Source organism: Nycticebus coucang, chromosome 11 (assembly GCF_027406575.1).
Source record: "Nycticebus coucang isolate mNycCou1 chromosome 11, mNycCou1.pri, whole genome shotgun sequence".
NCBI classification, from domain to species: Eukaryota; Metazoa; Chordata; class Mammalia; order Primates; family Lorisidae; genus Nycticebus; species Nycticebus coucang.
The window spans coordinates 29,253,030-29,276,781 of NC_069790.1; the positions used below are offsets into that span (position 1 = coordinate 29,253,030).

Sequence of the window (23,752 nt, forward strand, 5' to 3'; positions counted from 1 at the left end):
GAAGTATTCTCCCAGGCCAATTTTCTCAAGTGTTTTCCCTGCACTGTCTCTAAGAATATTTATAGTTTCTTGTCTTTTTAAGTCCTTTAACCAGTGAGAGCCAATTTTTGTTAGAGGAGAAAGGTGTGGGTCCAGTTTCAGTCTTCTAACAAGTTGCCAGCCAATTCATCCAGCACCATTTATTGAATAGGGAATCTTCCTAACAATTTATATTTTTAATAGGCTTATTGAAATCAAATGATGGTAAGTGTCTGGGTTCACTTCTTGGTCTTCAATTCTGTTCCATATATCTACCTCTCTTTGTGCCAGTACCATGCTGTTTTGATCACTATTGATTTGTAATAAAGTCTGAAGTCTGGAAGCATGATTCCTCCCGATTTATTTTTATTTCTGAGTAATGTCTTGGCTATTTGAGGCTTTTTCCATTTCCATATAAAACGAAGTACTAATTTTTCCAGGTCTTTAAAATATGAGAGAGGTGCTTTAATAGGGATCATGTTAAATCTGTAAATTGCTTTAGGTGGTATAGACATTTTAACAGTGTTGATTTTTCCCAGCCTTGAGCATAGTATATTTTTCCATTTGTTAACATCTTCAGCTATTTCTTTTCTCAGAGTTTCATAGTTCTCTTTATAGAGATCTTTCATGTCCTTAGATACACTCCCAGATATTTCATCTTCTTTGGGACTATTGTAAAGGGAATAGAATCTGATTGTTTTTTCCCCTTGATTATTGTTGGTGTATATAAAGGCTACAGATTTACGAGTGTTAATTTTGTATCCTGAGACGTTACTATATTCCTTGATCACTTCTAGGAGTTTAGCAGTTGGTTCCCTGGGGTTTTCCAAATATACCAATCATAACCCCTTGATTGACTTTTCTTGCCTAATTGTGGTGGCTAAGACTTTCATTACAATGTTAAAAAGCAATGGAGACATTGCCTGGTTCCTGATCTGAGTGGAAATGTTTTCAATTTTACTCCATTCACTATTGGTTTGCTGTAGATGGCCTCTATCAGTTTAAGAAATGTTCCTTCTATACCTATTTTCTTAAGCGTTCTGATCAAGAAAGGATGCTGGGTATTGTCAAAAGCTTTTTCTGCATCAATTGAAAGAATCATATGGTCTTTGTTTTTTAATTTGTTTATGTGGTGTATTATATTTATGGATGGATTTACATATATTCAACCATCCTTGGGACCCTGGGATGAAACCCAACTGGTTGTGGTGTATGATTTGTTTGATGTGTTGTTGAAGTCTGTTTGCTAGGATCTTATTGAATATTTTTGCATCAATATTCATTAGAGATATTGGTCTATAATTTTCTTTTCTTGTTGGGTCTTTTCGTGGTTTGGGTATCAGGGTGATATTTGCTTCATAGAATGAGTTGGGAAGTATTTCTTCTTCTTCTATGTTTTGGAAAAGAATAAGTAATATAGTTCCTCTTTAAAGGTTTGGTAGAATTCTGATGTGGAGCCATCTGGTCCCGGGCTTTTCTTTCTGGGGAGATTTTTTATAGTTGATTCTATTTCAGAGCTTGTTATAGGTTCAACATTTCCACTTCTTTCTGGCTGTGTGAGAGGGTGACATGTTTCCACGTATTGATCTATTTCCTTCAGATTTTCATACTTCTGAGAGTAGAGTTTTATGTAGTATTTATTAAGGATCTGCTGAATTTCTGAGGAGTCCGTTGTTATTTGGCCTTTATCATTTCTGATTGATGAATTCAGGGATTTTACTCTTCTGGTTAGGTTAGCTAACAATTTATCTATTTCATTGACCTTTTCTAAAAACCAACTCTTTGGTTGATCTGTTGTATGATTCTTTTGTTTTCAATTTCATTAAGTTCTGGTCTAATTTTAGTTATTTCTTTTCTTCTGTTGGGTTTAGAGTTGGAAGGTTCTTCCTTTTCCAGTTGCTTGAGATGACCCATTAAGTTATTGACTTCCTCTTTTTTTGTTCTCTTGAGGAAGGCTTGCAATGCTATAAATTTTCCTCTTAGGACTGCCTTTGCTGTATCCCAGAGGTTCGTTTCTTCATTATTGTTTTGTTCCAAAAATTTGGTTATTTCCTTCTTAATCTTGTCTATGACCCAGCTATCATTTAGCATGAGGTTATTTAGTTTCAATGTTTTTGTATGCATGTGGAGATTCCTGTTGTTACTGAGTTCAACTTTTATTCCATGGTGGTCCGAGAAAATACAAGGAATGATTTCTATTTTTTTAAATTTGCTGAGGTTAGACTTGTGACCTAATATGTGATCAATTTTGGAGGATGATCCATGGGCTGATGAGAAGAATGTGTATTCAGTTTTGTTAGGATGAAATGTTCTATAGATGTTTATTAGATGCAAATGTTGAATGGTTAAAATTAATTCTAAAATTTCTTTGCTTAGCTTCTTTTTTGAGGATCTATCCAACATTGCCAGAGGAGTGTTAAAGTCTCCAGCAATTATGGTGCTGGGAGAAATCAATTTGCTCATGTCCGTTAGAGTTTCTCTTATAAATTGAGGCACATTCTGGTTGGGTGCATAGATGTTGATAATTGAAATCTCATCATGTTGTGTGTTGCCCTTAACAAATAAGAAGTGAGCATCATTGTCTTTTCTTACTTTGATTGGTTTAAAACCTATTGTATCTGCAAACACAATTGCAACACCTGCTTTTTTCTGATTTCCATTTGCCTGAATTATAGATGACCATTCCTTCACCCTGAGTCTATATTTATCTTTTAAGGTAAGGTGCAATTCTTGAATGCAACAGATGTCTGGCCTGAGTTTTTGTATGCAGTCAGCCAACTTGTGTCTCTTTAGAGGGCAATTTAAGCCATTCACATTAATTGAGAGTAATGATAAACCCAACAAGGTTTTGGGTATCAAGTTTTTTGAAAGTCCAGTGGACATTTTTAATCCTTTTGCCACTATGGAAGTTAGAATTTGATCAAAAGTTTCTGAGTGATTTTACTTTGGTGGTGGAGAATTTTATTGTTCATCATGAAGGATAGGTCTGAGAATATCCTGAAGAGCTGGTTTAGTTATGGCAAATTTCTTCAACATGTGAATGTCATTAAAGTATTTAATTTCTCCATCATAGATGAAACTCAGTTTAGCTGGATACAGGATTGTGGGTTGAAAGTTATTTTGTTTAAGGAGATTAAAGTTTGATGACCACCCTCTTCTAGCTTGAATGCTTGAATTCTAATGCTCTTCCCCCTGTATGTAATGGTTTTCTTACTTCTCACAGCTTTCAGAATTTTCTCCTTCATATTAACTTCAGTGAAATTAATTATAATGTGTCTATGAGAATTTTTATTTGGGTTGAGTCATGCCTGTGTTCTGAAACTGTCTACTACCTGAATTTCAGAATCTCTGGGCATGTCTGGAAAATTCTCTTTAATTATTTCATGAAGCAAAACATCTGATTCTTTGCAGCAACCTCATCACTTTTAGGTATTCCTGTAAGGCGAATATTAGACCTCTTCAAATTATCCCAGAGCTCTCTGAGAGAATGATCCGTTTTGTTTTTTTTTATTAAATCATAGCTGTGTACATTGATATACTCATGGGGCATCATTCACTAGCTTTACAGACTGTTTACCAAGTTTCACATATACCCTTGTAAGATGCACCACTGTACACCTTCCCTCTACCCACCTCCCCTCTCCCTCCCCTCCCTTTCCCCCTCCCCCCTATTCTTAGGTTGTAACTGGGTTATAGATTTCATGTGAAAACCCTAAATTAGTTTCATAGTAGGTCTGAGTACATTGGGTACTTTTTCTTCCATTCTTGAGATACTTTACTAAGAAGAATATGTTCCAGCTCCATCCATGTAAACATGAAAGACATAAAGTCTCCATCTTTCTTTAAGGCTGCATAATATTCCATGGTGTACATATACCACAGTTTATTAATTCATTCGTGGAATGATCCATTTTTGTTGGCCACTTTTTTCCTCTTTGAGTGTTTGGGAGCATTCAAAAGCTTTGTCTTCAATGTCTGAGATTCTTTCTTCTGCCTGCTCCATTCTGTTACTGAGGGATTCTACTGTATTTTTTAGATCTTTGAGGGCTGCAAATTCTTGCTTTAATGTGTCAAAATATTTGGTCATTTTGTCTTTAAATTTGTTAAATTCTTGAGACATCTTTTGAATTTCTGCTTTAAATTCTAATTTCATCATTTCCTCCATTTCATTGATCCTATTTGCTATCCAAATTCTGAACTCTATTTATGTCATCTCAGCCCTTTGGGAATAGGATCTTGTACTGTATCTGCTTTATTGTTTCTTGGGGAAGTTGATCTACTCTTATTGTTCATGTTGCCAGAGTTTTTCCACTGATTCCACCTCTTGATTGTTTTTCACTGTTGGCTAGGTGGTCTGGTAAGGTGAGATTGGATTGGGGTTTCCTGGGGTTGTGGTTAACCAGCCCTTTGTTAAGGGTCTGAGACTGATGACTGCAGCTTTTCCCCCTTTAGCTTTGCAAAGGACCTGTACAGTATTACAGTTTAAGTCTGGGGAAACCTGCTTGGTGTGGTGGGGTTAGGTGGCTCAGTCTTGTATTCAACTGGTTCTTGTCCTATCCTGGTGGATCAGTGACTCTGGTGAAGTTTTAGCTGTGAAGAAATTACAAGAAATTAAGAAACCCCACTTCCCTAGACAACAACTGGGATGGGAAAATCATCCGTTCCTGTTACTACACAACAAGGGTATCCCCCTAGAGGGTCCTTGGGTGATTGTCCCAAGTTAGGAGTTATGAACCAATTGACTCTGTCAGTATGAACTCTCGGGTGGGAGAGTTTGAAAGGTCTCCAGCAGCTAGATAGCAGAGGTCTACTTGCTGCTCAGATTTGGCTTTCTTCAGTGCTCTACAGAGTCAGAAAGGCCCACCTGGTAGCACAGTAGGACTAGGGGGCTGAGTCTCCTTCTCTACTTTGTTCCTTTTTCATGCCTAATCACTGGTGACCCCTCAGGGCTGCAGTCCTGTTTCCTCCAATAATGCAAAGTGCCAGGGCTTAGCGCCTGTCAGAGTCAAAGGAAGGTCAATGCCCCCAAGGCCCAGCCACTGCCCTTGGCTACCAGCCAGCTGTGGGAGCTGAGGCCTGCCTACCTCAGGTGTTCAATTTCTACTGGTGAGTGTTCCACTTGGGCTTAGTCTAATCCTGGGGGTACTAGGCCTGCAAATACTTATCTCCCTCAACTGCCATGCCTTTGTCCCTGTTGCTCTGCAGCACCAGTATCGCTACAGAGTGACTTCTAGTTTCCTCTGGCAGTGCACAGAGTTGGGGGGGGTGTTCCTCCAAGACTGGACCCCAGTGTGATCCCTCTATTGTTGCTGGATCTTTGTGGGGAGTGCCCCTGCACAGTTCCACTACTGCTGCCAAAGCCAGATAATTCTGGCTGTAGGAGCAATTCTAGGAGTGTGATACACACAGATCTGACAGCAGGGCGGGGTACATTGCATGGATTCTGGCAGTATCTAGTGCCCAGTGACTTCAGCAAGGTCACTACTCCACTGGCGATTCTGGTTGGGCGGGGGCCTGGCGTGGAGGCAGGACAGGCGCAGCATGCAGCTTCAGTGGTCTCCGGATGGGAAGGGCATGGTGCGCAGCCTCAGCAGACTCCCGGTGGGCTCAGTGTGGCATGCAGCCTTGGCAGTCTGGGTGGGGTGCAGTGGAAAGGTCTCTGGGTGGGTGGGGTGTGGGTGCAGTGCAAGGCCTTGGTGGTCTCCAGGAGGGTGGGGTGCAGGTGCAGAGGCAGGGAGGAAGTGGAGGACTGACCAGGCAGGGGGCAGGGTACTCATTCAGGCAGGCTGGGGGGTTGGCATCTCTGCAGGGGTTAGGAATCTGGTTTATTTGGTTAGGAGGGAAGGGTGGACTGAAGGTTCAGAATGGCAGGGAATATGTAAGTTCAGTTTTTCTGCCTGGTAAGAGAATGATCAGTGTCACCGCAGGGTCCCTCTGGAGGAAGAAGTCCCCACTTCTTACTGCTCTCACCTGTGGGTTGAGACAAGAGGTCCTCAGTTCACTACTTGCCTGTAGAAATCCCACAGGAGCAAACAAAGAGCGAAAGGGAAAGGAGAAAAAGAACCCGCAGCTTTCTTGGGGGAGGGGTTGGGCATTTTTCCTTTTGGTTGAGTTTTGTTTCTGGAGATTGTTGTCTTGGAATCGCAGCTTGCCTCAGCAAGGGTGACCTGTAGTTATCTCTCTTCTCTTTCATTTGGGCTTCCTGTCTTCAGCTCAATTGGATACCCTCTGGACATTATCCTTCTCTCTGGACAGGAGCCTATGTCAGAGGCTGCTTCCAGTCAGCCATCTTGCCCCTCCTCCCCCCTTTTCTTTGAAAGAGAGAGAGAGTCTCATTCTTTCACCCTGGTGTCATAGTTTAGAGCAACCTCAAACTCTTGGGCTCAAGCTATCATCTTGTCTGAGCCTCCCTAGTGCTAGGATTACAGGCAGCCACCACAATTCCTGGCTATTTTTAGAAACTAGAGATGGAATCTCACTCTTGCTCAGACTAGTCTTGAACTCCTGAGCTCAAGCTGCCCAGAGTGCTGAGATTCCAGGCGTGAGCTAACTTGATGAAACTTGATAGCTATTAAAAACGTTGTGGTTTTGTTTCTGGGATTAAATGTAACTTAAAAAATAAATAATGTTATGCTAGGTCTGCTAGCTAACAGACAACTATTTTTCAGGTGTTATAATTTATCCATCCTTTCAGCCATTTTGAAAAGCCATCTACATTTGTAAAAGAGAAGTAGCTTCTGAAGTGTACTTGTCTAAACTCAGACTCCAGCTATTTTTATATACCTAAAATTAGTCTTTTCTTTTCTCTTTTACAGCCCAATTTTCACAACTATTTTGATAAAGTCAAAATGTGGGAACAGTTCTTACATAGTGGCTTGTTTTCAATTACTTTAAAAAGAGGGCCTATTCTGTTCCAAATGTTTATGATGTCTTAATAAACACACTTTGGCTCCAAATCACATGGCAGCTTGACTTAATTTAAAAAATTGTTTTTGTTGGATAAGTAAATAAGTAATGTGAAAGCAAAATGTACATAATGTGAAAGCATAATGTATAAGACATTGTGAAGCCCCAGAGACACCCAGGGATGAAAGACAGGATAGAGATTAGAGTTGGCTACATTCAAAGTACAAATGTGGGATCATAACAATTTTTTCAGGCAATAGTAATGGCTCTGAAACTACAAATGAGTGTGCAATGGGCACTAGAAAGACTCCCTTGGGAACTATGAGAATACTGAGTGGTCTAAATGTAAATGTAACAGATGGGATTGCCATTAGAACAGCAAACATTTCCCCCAAATTTTTCTATTGTTCCCAATTTCTAATATCCTCTCTCACCATCAGGCTCTGTGTGAATAGATGGCATGTCCCTGTACTTAGTTTTAAAAATCACTGCTGTGGCCACAGGACCAGGCAGATAGGTTGAGTGGTCTGAGAATAAGGAGGAAGACAGAATGGGAAGGACAACTAGTCATCCCACAACTGTTCATTGTGTGTCCACTGTCCTAGGTCTTGAGTCACAAAGTTGAACAAAAAATGCCCTTGATCTTGCAGAACTTACCTTCTATTTTGGGAAGATAGATAGTAAAAATAACAACTAAATATGAATTATAATAAATGATGGTAAATGCTATAGAAAAAAAATAATTTGAGCAAGGCAGACCAGAATGAAGAGTGAGAGTGATGTAATTTCTCACAGGATGATCAGAAAAGGTTTCTTCAATAGGAAGACCCTCCAGGAAGTGAGCTATGCTGATATTTGAGAGAATGTTCTGGTAGAGGGATTGAGCAGGTTATGCAAGGGTCCTCAGGTGGATGGTACTTGGGATATAGTTGGAACCTGAAGATATTAGTGAAACTGGAGAGATGGGAGAGGAAAGGGAAATGGTAGGAGATGAACTCATGGAATGAATGGGGTGGGGGCGGGTCATGTGGGGCTTTTATAGAACTTAATGTGGGTGGTGGTAAGTAGTTTTGCTTTTGCTCTGAGTGAGGTGAGAAGTCCTTGTAGCATGAAGAGGGGGAGTCAGCGTGATATGACTTCCATTTTCAAAGGCATCCTTTGGCTGCCAGGCAGGAGGTGATTGCAATAATCCCGGTGACAGATGTTGATGGTGTAGATAGGGCATAATAGTAAAACTGGTGCTAAATGATGTTTGGATTCTGATCTTGCTGATGAATCAGCTCTTGAGTGTGAGAAAAAAAGGAGTGACTGAAAAAAATCAAAGAATAAAAGCAAAAGATGGAAGAAAGGAAAAGAGATACCTAGAACACATGCAGGGGCTACTGAGAATGTGTTAATCTAGCAGCCTCCAGTGGAAAGTTAGATGGAAGACGCAGTGAGAGTGCAGTGATGGTCTGGGAAGGAGAAAAGCTGACCTCTTTTTGTCCCTAGATAATGATGACTCTGAAAGGGTAAGCTGTGGTTTATTATGCGTGAATGAGACTGTGTGATGAACAGATGTTATTATCCCCAATCCCAAATTTCATCATACAAAGTTTATGTATATTATTTGCATTTGAGTGCTTTATTATATTGGAATTGCAGTGATATTAACATTTGTACAAATGCACAAAATCTTGTCTCTTCTTGCTAGAAAGAAATGTAAAAATCCGACCTAGTTCAATAGTGTTAATGAACTCATTGTCCATTGGTAACAATATATGTGTTCATGATGCAACAAAAAGCTTAACATAAAATTAAACACATTGAATGCTTTAGTAAGTATTTACAACACATATGTACCCCCATTTTTTTCTCCTTCCAGTAAGGAAGGTGGTTGCTTTACAAATAGACAAACAAACGCTTTGCTGTTTACAATTACAAACAATTCCAAGTCCAGAACTCAAAGTGACAGCACCTTTTTTGGAACTTCCTCGGTTAACATGTTACACAGTGCTAAGATTTTCTTTTATTTATATTTAGGACACTACATATATTTCAATTGAATATTGTGTTTGAACTGAGCGATTTTTTTTTCTGGGCTATTTCAGAAGATCCCAAACCCTATGTCCTCTCTAGGGAGAACATTTCATGCTTATCTTTTCTCTAAGACATTTCTCAAAGGCAGCACTCCTCTCTCCAGGAGGCAGATGTGACTTAGCAGAGCTTAGAAGGAAAAAAAGGGTGAGTGGGTCTTCTTTTCTCCTGGCTGGCTGGTTGGGAGGGGTTCTTTCTTTGAAAAGCCCTCTACTTCAGCACTACTGATACCTTTCATGATCTCTGGTAGTGTCGATAGCATGAGTATTCTCAAGGAGCAAACTAGAATCTAATGAGCCTATTGTGCATAAGATTTTAATGATGTATGTAAAGCTAATTGATTCAGGTTCCACATTCTTCATCCTGAAGCTAAATGATTCTATTGTTAAAAAAAATCCTATAAAGTTTTATAAAGCTCAATGTAAAAAAAAATCTTAAGTGGCTTTAGAAAGAGCTTTTTTCATCCTGGCTTCTAATAAGCCAGATAACATAAGTTGGTATAACAGTTGGTAATTATTGATTCCTTTCTGATAATAAGCTTGGAAAAGTATCAGAGTGCCACTTAAGAGTATTAATCTTTTAACAAATGCTGGCAATGTGGTCTTACCCGCCCTCACCCCCCCTTCAGCTTATGGTCAAATAGTTTCTTTTTTAAAAAATAGACAATTTATAAGAAAAAAATATATAAACACCTTTTAAGCAATTTGGCTACAAGTATCACATCACTGAAAAACTCCACAAGAAACAATAAAATCATGTGAATAAATGCATACTTTTTCATTTTCACATGATGAGCTATGTTTTTTGTTTTATAAATTTATTTGCGTGCTTTGTTTTGGTACTGAAATTTACTTATAAGTTTATTGCTCCTGTGTTGTCCTATACTTCCTTAGATTATAATTGTTTTTATTGCTCCTGTGTTGTCTTATACTTCCTTAGATTATAATTTTGAAAGAGAGGTGCTGTCCCTAAATTACGTTACAAGGCAACATTGTATTTTTGAGACCTAGGAATGAAATTGATAGGGCCACTGTCATTTCAGCAGCCTTGAAGAGACTAAGGCTAGGACAATAGTCAGACACCCACCAGGATGCATGAAAGAGTAAGTTTCCTGGGCTTATTCAGGACACTTTGGTTTGGAGGATGAAATAGAAAACTCTTAAGTGTAGCTTAGCTGCTGCCTCACGTCTGTTGCATAATATAACTTTCTTTCTTTTTTTTTTTTTTTAAAAAGCATGCTATGAATAAGGGGATAAAGAGTATAAACTGTATAGTGTACTGGCTCTTCCCCTTGGCATCCTGGTAGCAGGCTGCGCCTGGCTGATGTGAGAACCAAGCCTCAGCTGCAACTGCCAGGGAACGCATACCAAGGTACCGGTGCAAACATTCTGTAAAGTACTGTAATTGATGCAGCTCAGAGCCCTAGAGGCATTGTAAAAGGGAGAGCAAAGGCAAGCTTGAGCACAGGGGGAGAGGTTAGAAAGAGAATAGGAGAAAGGGATCAAAAAGCTAAAGTGCAATTTTAAAATATAAATTATTTCAAAAGCAGAAAAGATATTCTAAATTGCTACTGTTCACATAGGCACACTTTTTTCCCCCCTCAAATTTAAATGGGTTGTTTCCTTTCCCTTCTCAGTGATACCGCATAATGGAGTTTGAATGGCTTAAAGCTACAGCATATTGTTTGGGAAGGGACAGAAAAGCACTGAGGAAGCTGAATAGTGTAAGGCATTCTAGGAAATTGGGGCAGGATGGAGAGAGACAGCGATAAAGTTGTTTTTACACTTTAACAAAAAGCTGTTCCAGTTATCGTTACTGATTCCCTTTAGCTGAACCCTGCTTCTTAAATGAGTTTACTTTAAAAAATATAAAAAAGAAATAAATGTTAAAAAAAAAGAACTGTCCAAAATGTAGGTTAAAAAATAACTCACTGAGCAATAAAAATCCTTGAAATTCTATGCACAGAGATCTAAGGAAACATTTCCACCAAGTGATGGAGAATAGCCATTTGAAACCCTGAACAATTAAAATATACATGACTATAGTAGTTTATTATGAACTAATACTTTAAAAACAAGTAGATCCTACAGAATACTGTTCAAATGGAATGTTTAAAAATAACATTTATTAATAAATATCTTATAAAATTCTAAATGAATAGATTCCTGTTCAAATTTTGCTTTGGTCCTTGAATTCGACTGTATACACACATACATACATATATTTTCTTAGATTTTTTTTTCTTCTTAAAACCAAAAGAAGCACATTCTATCCTAACTGGATGGCTAGTTTTATAGCAGTTACTGATGCTGAAATCCTCCAGCCAAAAGCTGGTCTTTTACCGCAGCTGGTTTATGATTTTAATGACAACCTCAACTAACACACTAAAATTTAATGAACTAATAGGCAACAACCACCCGAACATTCACCATTGAACCGCCCCTTCCCCCCATCAGAATAGTTCTGCATTTTGTTTTGTTTACTAGATAGGCTCTGAAGAGCATTTGCACCTAGTAAGTCACCCTAATTATAATGTGTACCATGACAATATACACACTGTTTGCTGTTTCCCATAGGCTGGGTTAAGATGATGACTGGAATACACTGATGTGGGCTAGGAGAGGCATGAGTGGGAGCATGAAGGGAAAACATCTGACCTAACAATGAGCTTTAAAATTCGTACATTCATTCATGGCTGGGATTTTCACTGTTATTGTCCTGGCATCATTGAGAAATGTGTCAAGGAGAAACAATTAAGATGTAGACACTTCCATTTAGGTAACGATTCACCTGGTGGAAATGCTGTCAGGTGAACCTATCTAAGTTGTTATCTCCCATCACATTAGGCAGGGGAGGCACTGTAGAAGTTCCCAGGTAGGCTGGCAGTGACTTCAGAGGCAGATCCTGCCGATAAAGAAAACCACACATGAAATGAGGGGAGAGGCAGTGCTTCTGGGATTTTTCCCTCCTTGGGATGGATGCACTAAAGGTCATTAAAACTGATTCATGAAAACAGGGATGGGAGACCCTGTAATTGTCACCCATCCAGTAACTGGTTGGAAAAGGAGAATGGGGTAGAAAGATGTTCTCCCAGATTGGCAGAAAATACAGGTCAAGAAAAAGGGTTTTTAGGCAGACTGATTATTCTGTGTTCTGATGAAGGCTAGACCTTTAGGTAAAAAGAATTAATATTGACAAGCCAAGTGTTGGATTTGACTGATGAATCTTTCTTATGGGATTTCAAGAAGCACTGACAACTAGATGGACTCTTTCTTCACTGTATTTTCATGCTGTGAATGAACATATTTAAAGGCCCCAAGTATAACAAGAAGACAGTTTATTCTAATTATACGTTGAGACTGGTTTGCTAACGTGTGTGGTTTGCGTACTTAGCATAAAAAACAGGCATAATTGAGCTATATATAATGCACATCAGTCAAACTGTCAAGTTGCTGAATTAAGAAAACCCAGGCAAGTTCTTAACTGCAGAGGCTTTCAGTTTAACAATGAAATATTTCAATCAAGAAGTGGAACAGAAGTAAACTAAACCATAATTTTAGTGAGAGGTCACTCCCTGGACATTCTGATATTACTAGTGGATTTTTAAAAAATCCATTTTATTAAGTGCTATGCATGCAGTAAAGACAGAAAAGTTTTTTTTAATTTAAAACAAAGCAAAACATAAAACAAAAATAAATTTTAAAACTCAAGACATTTTAATGTGCTCTTTTTCCTTTTGGAAAGGAAGGAATTTTGGAAAATTATTTTTGATTTCAAAACAGAGATATGAATATTAACGTCCTTTTAAGGCTAAGTCCTAAACATCTCTTGGGAAGCCAGTCAAGTTAAACCATTCAGTTGTTACTGCTGGAATTACAAAAAAAAAAAAAAAAAAGAAACAGAAAAAAGAAAACAGGTATGAATTCAGATTTAAAATACTCGAAAGCAATATGTTTGTCTAAAATATGATAGAAATTTCTTTTCATTTGCATTTTTTCTTTTCTTCTTTTTTTATTTTTGTTTTGATTCTTTGACCATGTATCCAAGTCCTAAGTTTCACCAGACGCTCATAACCATCTTTTTGAAAGCACTGTGTACATGGAAAGATTGTTGATAAATATTGATTTAAAAAGTAAGTTATTAGATAAAACTGAAACTAGTTATATAAAAATCATGCTTCAGGACCCCCATATTTTCTTTTTTCTCCTCCAAAATAGATTCTTACACTATACTGAGAGAGAAAAAAAGAAAAAAACCCACATCCTTCCCTTTTCTAAACTCTTAAAAAAGCTACACCTTTTGTAAAATACTGTTCTTTTAAAACCTATGAACACACACACACAAACACACACATATTCAGAAGTCAAGCATTCAGATGGAGATGAAACACCAGCACCTGCTGTAAACTGCTAGATAGAAACATTAGCCCCTGTTATTTGTGAGATGCGATTATTAAAACATTAGCACGATAAGTAGAATGGCTTGTTTCAAGGAGGCACAACTGTGGTTCAGGGACTATCTGCGTTTTATAACGGCGAGCTCATGTAAGTTGTAGAAAATATAAATCATAATTACTCAGAAGAGCGGATTCTGCCACATCCATGGGATTCCTTCAGCAGCTAAAGAGCACTCTCCATGTTGCAGGAGGGCTCTAAGTATCTACCTGTGGAGATGCTGGGTGTTCTTTTTCTCTTTGTTTCTCTAGTAGTTAGTCTACTTTTACCCACCAGAATAGCAAAGCCAGTTCCATAGGCTTAAGAAAAAATAATAATAATAATAAATCTTAGGCTATTAGCAGCTGATGACTGAATAATGTGATCTGTGTAGTGAATAGAGCCCTTCTGGATTATTATATAGTACATGGATTTTCTTTTTTTTTTTTTTTTGTAGAGACAGAGTTTCACTTTCTTGCCCTCGGTAGAGTGCCCTGGCATCACACAGCTCACAGCAACCTCCAACTCCTGGGCTTAGGTGATTCTCCTGCCTCAGCCTCCCAAGTAGCTGGGACTACAGGCACCTGCCACAACGCCCGGCTATTCTTTTGTTGCAGTTTGGCCAGGGCTGGGTTTGAACCCGCCACCCTCAGTATATGGGGCCGGCGCCCTGCTCACTGAGCCACAGGCGCCTCCCAGTACATGGATTTTCAACATTATAGACAGGCCATAGAAAACAGTTGTAATTCAAGGTGTGATGTTACAGCTCCCTTCCCTAGTGTCTCCCCAGCTGGCATTCAACAGTGCTTTACCTATAACTAAACCACCTTTTCATTTGCTCTGATTATTAAAAACGTTAAAGGTGCATTAAACATCTCCTGGTTACTACTTGATGAGAAGCAAGAGCTGAATGGACTCCAGCTGTGAGTGTCGGATAAGTGAGGCAATGGCTAGGTCCACATGTTTGAGGTTTACTTTTTTTTTTCTTTAAGCATTATTTTCTTCTTCACATGCAATGCTAAAGGGAAACAAGATAACACAGAAGAAAGTCAAAATGACAAGTAAACAGAGAGCCCCCCAAAAGTGGAAATGGAGAGGGGAACTGGGCATTCAAGCAAATGAACCAAGAACAGGAGAAATGGTGAAATGCTTGGTGGTTTTACTTGGACATAGATGGATCTTACAATTTTTTATAGTAAGAGGAAAAAAATACGAGAAGGGTTGTGTTTTTATCTGGGATTCTCGTGGCATCACAGTGCTAACTCAACATGAGTTATGATGTCATCAGATTTTCTACCCAGTTAGCTTGGATCTGTCTTCCTTGACATCTAAGTATACCTCATTTTGGCTAAAAGCTGTGTCTTAACAAGAGTCAATGTTTCAGGTGAAGGGTTGGACTGATAAGAATGAAACCATGACTATATACAGAAAAGGTTCAGTTTATAAACAAGTAACTGGTACCAGAAAATTGGAGAAAAGCACCGTAGTATTTTCCAAGCCAATAGATATTAATTGCATAACTCCCTTTTTTCTTATATAACTAAGTATAAAAGACATTTCCATAATAACTATAAAAATGAAAGCCAGTCTTTGAAGGGATGAGGAGTCTTTCAGGTCTGAGTTAATTCTAAAAATGCCCTTAAAAGAAAGGACCCATGGTATGCTATAGCTCTTATTGGAGGCCAGGTCTAACCGTGCATTTTAAAGAATCGGGTTCAGGTCTGTTCTGTGAGTGGTGAGCTGACTGAGGGTGGAGCTTCCCACAACCTCGCTGACCGATGAGGAAGTGGTGATGGTGTTATGCTGGATGACTTGTTGCTGAGAGCAAGCTGGAACAGGACTGGCAGGAGGGCTACTCTCCGGACCTAGGAAAAAAACACACACACATACACGCCCCAATATAGCTCTTTTTTGTGTGGACTCACAGATTTACTTGGAGAAATAGTACTAGACATCTATTTGAAATAGAAGAGTTCCACACATTTTCTTCTGGAAGTTAACTTCAAAGCTTTATTTCAAATTGTTATCATAAAGCTATGCCTTCCCAGTTTATAGCTACAAGCAAAGCCATGCTTTCTAAATTGGTGAAATTATCTTGATGTGTTTGAATCCTGATATGTGAATGTCCCCATCTTGTATTTTCAAATAGTGATCCATATATCAAATGTGGAAAAATACTCACATGTGGTGGGAGAATCTGTGTTGCTCAATCTAAAAAATTATTTGAAAACAAATTGATCTTTAGCCAAGAATCCCTGCTCCTCCCACCATCCCCTACTCAACTAGCTTTTGATTTGACATTCCAGGTATAGAAATAGGGGTTTAGAAGAAGGGAAGCACTGTACTTATTGACAAACTGAGACCAGGTCATTAGCTTCATTAGCTGTGTATCCTGGGGCACTGAATGGGATTCATTCGATGGCTTTCCTAGCCGATAGCTTTCTCAGGAAGAATGCCAAGCCACTGAGAATTGGGCTCCAGCAGGCTGTTTTCTTACTGGCTGTAAAACTGGAGTTTGGTAGGATTTTATAATTTCAAATGCCAGGGAAGGTGTAGCCAGAAATTATTAGAAAGTGGTGAGCATGATGTTGAATAGGGATCAGGCAAGAGGGATCACCCTAGCAGAACAGTCTGGCAGCCACTCAAGAATTCTAGTACATCTGTATGGGAGTGCAATCTACACTTTACTGTTGCTCTTTCAATAAAATTCAATGCAAAATAGTGGCAAAAACTTTGACACTAAAATGAGCCAAAAAGTCAGTGACTTACTTAGATATCCTTGTGATTCTTTCTGCATGGCTGTTATCGGACAATCTTTATGTGTTAACAACAACTGTTTCAGCTGGGCCACCTCGTTTTTCAACATAGACACTTCATTCTGAAAAGAGACATGGTGAAGCCATGTTGAGAAGACCAGAGAAGTATACAAACCTAAAACTCCTTACACTTTAAATGATGAAACTGGCAAACTTTTCTGTTATGTATGAATGACATTAAGAATATTAATATTCTGGGCGGTGCCTGTGGCTCAAAGGGGTAGGGCGCCAGCCCCATATGCTGGAGGTGGTGGGTTCAAACCCAGCCCCGGCCAAAAACTGCAAAAAAAAAAAGAGTTAAAAAAAAAAAAACCTTTAAAAAGAATATTAATATTCTTAATTAATTAATTAGGTAAAGTTCAAGTTGTAGTTGAGCCCTTCCCCCAGAGGGTGTGCTGTATACCTCTACATTATGCCCATTAGGCAAGAGCTCACCAATCGACCTCCTGCCATTAATTAATTAATATCAATATATTAATATGAGAATATAATATGAGAATATTAATATATTATTAATGTAATAATATTTTAATTTAATGTAAGAATAATAAAAGAATATTATTTAATACAAAAAATGTAAAGTCTCCATGTTTTTTATGGCTGAATAGTATTCCATGATATACATATACCATAGTTTATTAATTCAGGGTGGCGCCTGTGGCTCAAGGAGTAGAGCGCCGGTCCCATATGCCGGAGGTGGCAGGTTCAAACCTAGCCCCAGCCAAAAACCACAAAAAAAAAAAAAAAAAGAAATGACATAGTTTATTAATTCATTCATGGGTTGATGGACACTTAGGTTGATTCCACAACTTGGTGATTGGGAATTGAGCTGCAATGAACATTCTAGTGCAAATGTCCTTATGGTAAAATGATATTCTTCTTAGTAAAGTATCATAAGAATGGAAAAGCAAGTATCCAATGTACTCAATGCTAATGTGAAGCCAATAGATAAACAACTACATGCCCACATGAGAAAAAAAAATTAAAATCAAGTGGTTGGGGGAGGAGGGAAGGAGGAGATGGGAGACAGGAGGTCGATTGGTGTGCTCTCACCTAATGGGCACGATGTAGAGGTATACAGCACACCCTCTGGGGGAAGGGCTCAACTACAACTTGAACTTTACCTAAGAAAGGCAAACAATGTACCCCCAATCATTTGTACCCTCATATTAATCTGAATTAAAAAAATATATATATTTAGAGGTGTTCATCTGAATATGTGTAGCTTGCCTCAACTGGCCCCTTACATTTACTGGGGGCTTTCTGTCATTGTTTCTGTTTCTGGCTTTCTGAAGAGTCAAGGTTTTAATGCAAGAGCTGAACCCTATTAAAAGGCCAGCCCATACCCTTAGATGATGGGCCCTGGAGCCAGATTGCACAGATGAAAATCCCCACTCCACACTTGCTGTACAACTTTAGGCAGGAAACAGAGCCCTGCTGTGCTTCAGCAACCTCATGTATAAGATGGGGAAAAAAGATAGTACAAAGTTCTTAGGTTGTTGTAAGGATTAAATGAGGTAATACTCAGAGACAGAAAATACTTACAACAATGATGAGCAACAATTACATCAAGTGAGCAATACTTACAACAATTGTACTAGGTGCTCAGTGGATTTGGCTGTCATTATTTTTACTAGCTCGACCTGACATTCAGTGTAAGAAGGTGAACATGAGGCATGCATTGGGAGAATTACGTGGCAGGATGAGTGGCCTGAAATGCAATCAGAATAAGCTGACTAGTCTACCATCAGAAAGCCAAGATGTCCCACATGGGCTGTTGTTCAGCAGAGCAGGTCCACCCCCTGATGCCTGAGTAGCAGGAGGCATGGAAGACATGGTGCAAATGTTGGTCATCTAGTGGTGCGATGACATCAGCCCAGGGAGGCAAGAGGCAATGATGACGTTTGAGGCCATGATCGATGTAATTTGATAAATTCATTAATTAGTTTGGCTAATCTCAGTCTATAAACTCTTTTCCTCCTCACTATCAGAATATTTTGGATGGTAGTTTTTTTTCCCTTATTTACTCAGATACACATATCAAATCTCTAGATTATGTAGTAATACACAAAGGCATGCTCATAGCTCTGTAGAATAATGTACTTGGCACCCATTGTCCAGAATAGATGGTTGGTCCAAGGTGCTTCCACTTGATAAACTGTAAACATAGTGTTATCATGAATAAGCTATTTTAAAATTGTGACAAATAACACCCTTTCTCTTGCCAAGGTTCATTTGTGGCCAGGCATTATACTTCACATGTAGGAAACTTTTAAAAAGCATGTGTACAGAAAGGGGTGTTTAACATTGCTGTCATTAAGTTATATCTACACTTGCAATATGAACTTGGCTTTTCAGGCATGTATTTATCACCCAGGAAAGAATCTACTGTTAAAATAATTCAAACCAGTTTTAAAGATTCTCTCCCATTTCCAAATTCCTTTGTAAAGTACACTATAAGCAACTACGTACTGACTAACATTAATAACAAAGTAATACAAAACTCATCTACAAAAGCTTTTCCCGGGCGGCGCCTGTGGCTCAGTGAGTAGGGCACTGGCCCCATATGCCGAGGGTGGCAGGTTCAAACTCAGCCCCGGCCAAACTGCAACAACAAAAATAATAGCTGGGCATTGTGGCGGGTGCCTGTAGTCCCAGCTGCTTGGGAGGCTGAGGCAAGAGAATCACGTAAGCCCAAGAGTTAGAGGTTGCTGTGAGCCGAGTGACGACATGGCACTCTACCTGAGGGCGGTACAGTGAGACTGTCTCTACACACACGCACACACAAAAGCTTTTCCCTTTCTCCTCCAAACTTTACAAAATAAAAATGTCTATTTGGGAAATTATCCTTAATGATGAATAAAACACTTAATTATATAGGAAAATTGCTTTTTTTTTTAAAGACAGAATGTCACTCTGTTGCCCAGGCTAAAGTGCCATGGCATAAGCCTAGCTCACAGCAACCTCAAACTCCTGGGTTCAAGTAATCCTCCTGCTTCAGACTCCCAAGTAGCTGGGACTACAGGTGCCTGTCACAATGCTCTGCCAATTTTTCCATATTTAGTAGAGACATGGGTCTCGCTCTTGCTGGTTTTGATCTCTTGAGCTCAAGCAATCCCCCCTCTTTGGTCTCCCAGAGTGGTAGGATTACAGGTGTGAGCCATTGTACTGCCAGAAAATTGCTCTTAAATCTGAGAACATTCATGAAGGCAAATTGTACCCCAATTTGCAAATAAGTGTGATTGATAAGAGGCTCTGTCAAAGCCAAAAGTGATCCCATCAATTCCAGGGTCAGCTGGATGACTTTATTTATAGGACAAGTTATTTTAGTCTTAAACATTAATTCTTTCCACTCAGACAATTAAGTTCATGAGCTTATCTAGAAAAAGAGTGACAGAGTGACATACCTCATTGCTGAATATCACTATGGTCACCTTTGAAGTACTCCCCTTGGGAAGCTATGCATTGACACCAGTGTTTAGTCCACTCTTCAAAGCAATTTTGGACCTATTTTTTTCTGGAATGACCATCAAAGCTGTTGTTGTATGAGGTCTGACAATTAAATTTGTGAACTCATCCTAAAAAAAGAAATTTGAAGGGTAGACTAGGTTCTAGCATTGGTGCATAGCTTCAGAGGTGACCACAGTGATACTCAGGAATGAGGTAGGTATGTAGCATTTTTCTTTTCTTTCTTTCTTTTTTTTTTTTTTGTAGAGACAGAGTTTTACTTTATGGCCCTCGGTAGAGTGCCATGGCATCACACAGCTCACAGCAACCTCCAACTCCAGGGCTTAAGCAATTCTCTTGCCTCAGCCTCCCGAGTAGCTGGGACTACAGGCACCCGCCACAATGCCCAGCTATTTTTTTTTTGTTGCAGTTTGGCCAGGGCTGGGTTTGAACCCACCACCCTCGGTATATGGGGCCGGCGCCTTACCGACTGAGCCACAGGTGCCACCCAGGTATGTAGCTTTTTTCTAGGATGAGTTGATGAACTTAATTGTCTTTCCTATCTAAATACACACATTCTTCCTTGTTTTTTCCCTGTTCTTCTGATGCATAAAATAGCATATATAGAAGAAAGTCAATTCAGAGTTAGATCATTTTAATCCAGGTTAAAAATAAAACAAGAAAAGGTAACAAAGATGTGTTAATATATATATTTGCCTCAGAATAAAATGGCATCATTTGCATTTGGACTACAGACATAATACTGAAATCACAACTGCCAGACACCTGCACCGTGAGAAGAAGCTCTGAGCTGCAGGTAATGTAGACAATGGATCTTAGAAAATGGAATCAAGTTCATACTTTTCTACTGTGACCTAGAAAACAATGAACAAAAAGGTATTAAAACCCAACCTGGGGCGGTGCCTGTGGCTCAAGGAGTAGGGCGCCGGTCCCACATGCTGGAGGTGGCAGGTTCAAACCTAGCCCCGGCCAAAAGCCACAAAAAACAAACAAACAAACAAACAAAAAAACCCAACCTGGGATCTCTTGCTTTCTTATACTTCTGGAAGAAAAAACAAAACAAAATCCTGCCTGGGGAACGTCTTGGAGAGGTTGAATTGAGGCTCCATTTCTTCCCTCACTGTGTCCTGGGCAGTCAAACCCTATCTAAGCATCCTTCAATCTCCCAGGCACTAAGTGTTCATTGCCCCTTGCTTAAAAAAACACTCTTAATTTCCATTCTCTGTGGGTATTTACAGGAACTAACTGCCTATAATAATTTGGCATACCCCAAATAGTTTCCAAAAACTTTTGCTTCTGTGAGGCTGTTTTACTACAAAACAGCAATAATCACAGCTCTAAACAGCATTCATGGTATTCTGGCCTATTACCAATGTATAGTGTATGACTTAAGGGGAATTTTTCCTATGAGCAGCAAAAACCCAATATGTTGGGTCCCTGAGAGTTGTGAAGATGTGTAAAAAATAAAGAAGCCAGAGAAGGGCAGTGCCTGTGGCTCAGTGAGTGGAGTGCAGGCCCCATATACCGAAGGTGGCAGGTTCAAACCCAGCCCGGGCCAAACTGCAACCAAAGAATAGCCAGGCATTGTGGTGGGTGCCTGTCATCCCAGCTAAGCCAAAGAGCAGGAGGTTGCTGTGAGCTGTGATGCCATGGCACTCTACCAAGGGTGACAGAGTGACTCTTCTCTAAAAAAAAAAAGGAAAACAAAAAAGGAAGCCAGAGAATATTATGAGGACCAATTCACTTATAGATATATGTGCATGTGGACATTATTTCTTAATGTAATATGCTAGTGATTATGTTATTTAGCCAAGGTATAGTTGAAAAATGAATACCAATTAATATCCTCAGTAGAATAGATACTTCAAGAGTAAAATAGCTCATGCTTTAACATATTTATTTCACTAAAAATCACATTCAGGTTATTGCCTACTTTATTTCACTAGACTCAGTCTTAAGTGACTTTTGCCTATCTTCAAATCAAATCTATCCTGAGAGAAAGAAAAATTTTCCATTGTTTACTTTTTTGAAATCTATAATCTCAGCCAATCCCAAAGGATTGACCACATTTCAGAAATGCTTTCATCTGTGCAACCTTTTATATTATGGTATGCTATTATATGCAGTGAATAAATATTAAAATCTAAAATACAAAAAGAAATCCTCAATAAAAAAGATCAATCAATCCTTATTTAGATCATACACACATAACGATGATGCTGTAAGAACTAAAGATAGGCCTAATGGTCACAGAAGCAACAGAACTCTCAACTAGGGGTCACACAAACCAACTAGAAAACAAGATAGTTAGACTAATTCTCTAAGTTCTTGCTAGAAAGATAGTTTTAAACAAAAATTTATGAGTAATTCTGTGTTGCCTTCTGTCGAGAAAGCTAATTATCCAATTATCTAATAAAGGATTCAGTCTTCATTTTTATTCATTAGTCAACTACTTTTGATATTCTCAAATGTGCTCATATTTCAGATCTTATATTTCCTAAGGGAGTCCATTGGAGCACCTCTTGTGCCCTTTAGCAGGATAGATTCCAAAGCAACACCAATAGTTTCATTCTAGAGCAAAATTTATTAAGTCCATGTATGTATCCACATTGCTGAGAGAGAGTCTATGGAGCCTTCATTAGATTCTGTAAGAAAGGTCATGAAATCTTGCCCTAGAGAAACAAAAATGAGTTGCGTGCTATGAATATGAATAATCATCGTAAAGATTCCATATAGATAGGCTGATTGATGTAGGAAATGCACAAATACTAGACTGTATCTTAAGTATTCTTTTTAAGGTAATCTAGGTAGAACCATCTTGAATTCATTTTGGAAGAAAACAACCAGAGAGCAAATGTTTCGAGATGCATAAAATAAGTCAAATGCGGCCTGCAAGTGGAGTAGGGAGATAAAACCAGGACTTCTGGAGCCATTTTCTTACTCCGAATTACCTTGCTTGTTTCGTGATTTGAGAAAAACCATCATTTTTAAAATTCTGCTCTGTAGGTGATAATTATGCTTCTAGGTCTTAATATGAAAATACTTCATAAAAAACAAAGCATTAACAATATGTATTGATTCTCCTGTGGAAAACAACCCTTCATTTTTTCATTTTTCTAAACCAATTTGGGTTTGCTACTCTGAAGCAGTTTACCATTTAAGTAGACACTGTAACAGGATGGATCCAGTTGGGCTGATCTATTTTTAAACTGTTAAGTTTGCCTGGGGATGAAGTGGCACTCCATAGTGATAGTCAATACTGCAATAACATACTTTAAACAAACACTTCAAGAAGTCCCTAATAGCTACATTTGCAGATTTTGGCTTTGGGGACGTAATTTAGTTTATATGATAAATCCAGAATGCTTTTTGGTGTAAATAGTAGTTTGTGCCAAAAAAATAATTATCAAAATGGGGCCTACAACATACAATCCCTCCTTCCTCTTTTTTTGTAGATTAGCTGAGACCAGGTTTGGTTTGATCTGAAACAAAGGACTTCCAGTTTGTCAAACAACAGTCCCCATCTGGCCTATTCTCCTGCCAAGTCCCAGACCTGGGCTTTTGTGTCTAAAATTTCAGCAGCAACTTAGACCATGTGTCTTCACACTAAAAAAGAAAAGCAATTATTTCCATGGGTGACCAGATGATTTCCATATCCTCTGCTGAACACAGCAATCTACTGAGAACCACATACACAGCTGATGAATTTAGAGTTGATCTTAGTGACTCTGTATCAGAAAAAAGAACAGGGATTCTTTAGTTTAAGGATTTTCCAGAATAAAAAATCACAAAGTAAGTTGAGTTGGGTCAATGGGAGGCTTGCTCAAGTCCTAGTTCTGCTACTTTCTGGTGCTGTGCTATTTAGGAAGACTCCTCATTTTCCAAAACCTCAGTTTCTCTCTGTCACATATCAGCTTGGGTGGGTGCTAATGTTTCCCCCAGTCCTATATTTGTGTTGACGTCTTGGACAGAGATTTGTTGTAACACTAGGAAATGAAGTCTGGGAGTTTGATTTTTTTTTTCTTAGGTCTGGTT

General features: G+C 38.9%; 1 protein-coding gene across 7 annotated transcripts in view; it reads right to left on the reverse strand.

The window, feature by feature from the left end:
• Positions 1–9,782: 9,782 nt before the first annotated feature.
• The window catches only part of CREB5 (cAMP responsive element binding protein 5), a 536,752-nt gene continuing 522,782 nt past the window's right edge, over positions 9,783–23,752 (reverse strand). For 5 of the 7 annotated variants that reach the window (XM_053553443.1, XM_053553437.1, XM_053553439.1 and 2 more), the window contains 2 exons: positions 16,203–16,311; positions 14,420–15,298 (listed from right to left, as the gene is read on the reverse strand). In XM_053553443.1, the coding sequence (XP_053409418.1) occupies positions 15,135–15,298; positions 16,203–16,311 (273 nt within the window). In that variant the 3' untranslated portion in view covers positions 14,420–15,134. Of the gene's footprint in view, positions 11,905–14,419; positions 15,299–16,202; positions 16,312–23,752 lie in introns of those variants that run through there. The other 2 variants (XM_053553438.1, XM_053553440.1) reach the window with 2 other exon arrangements.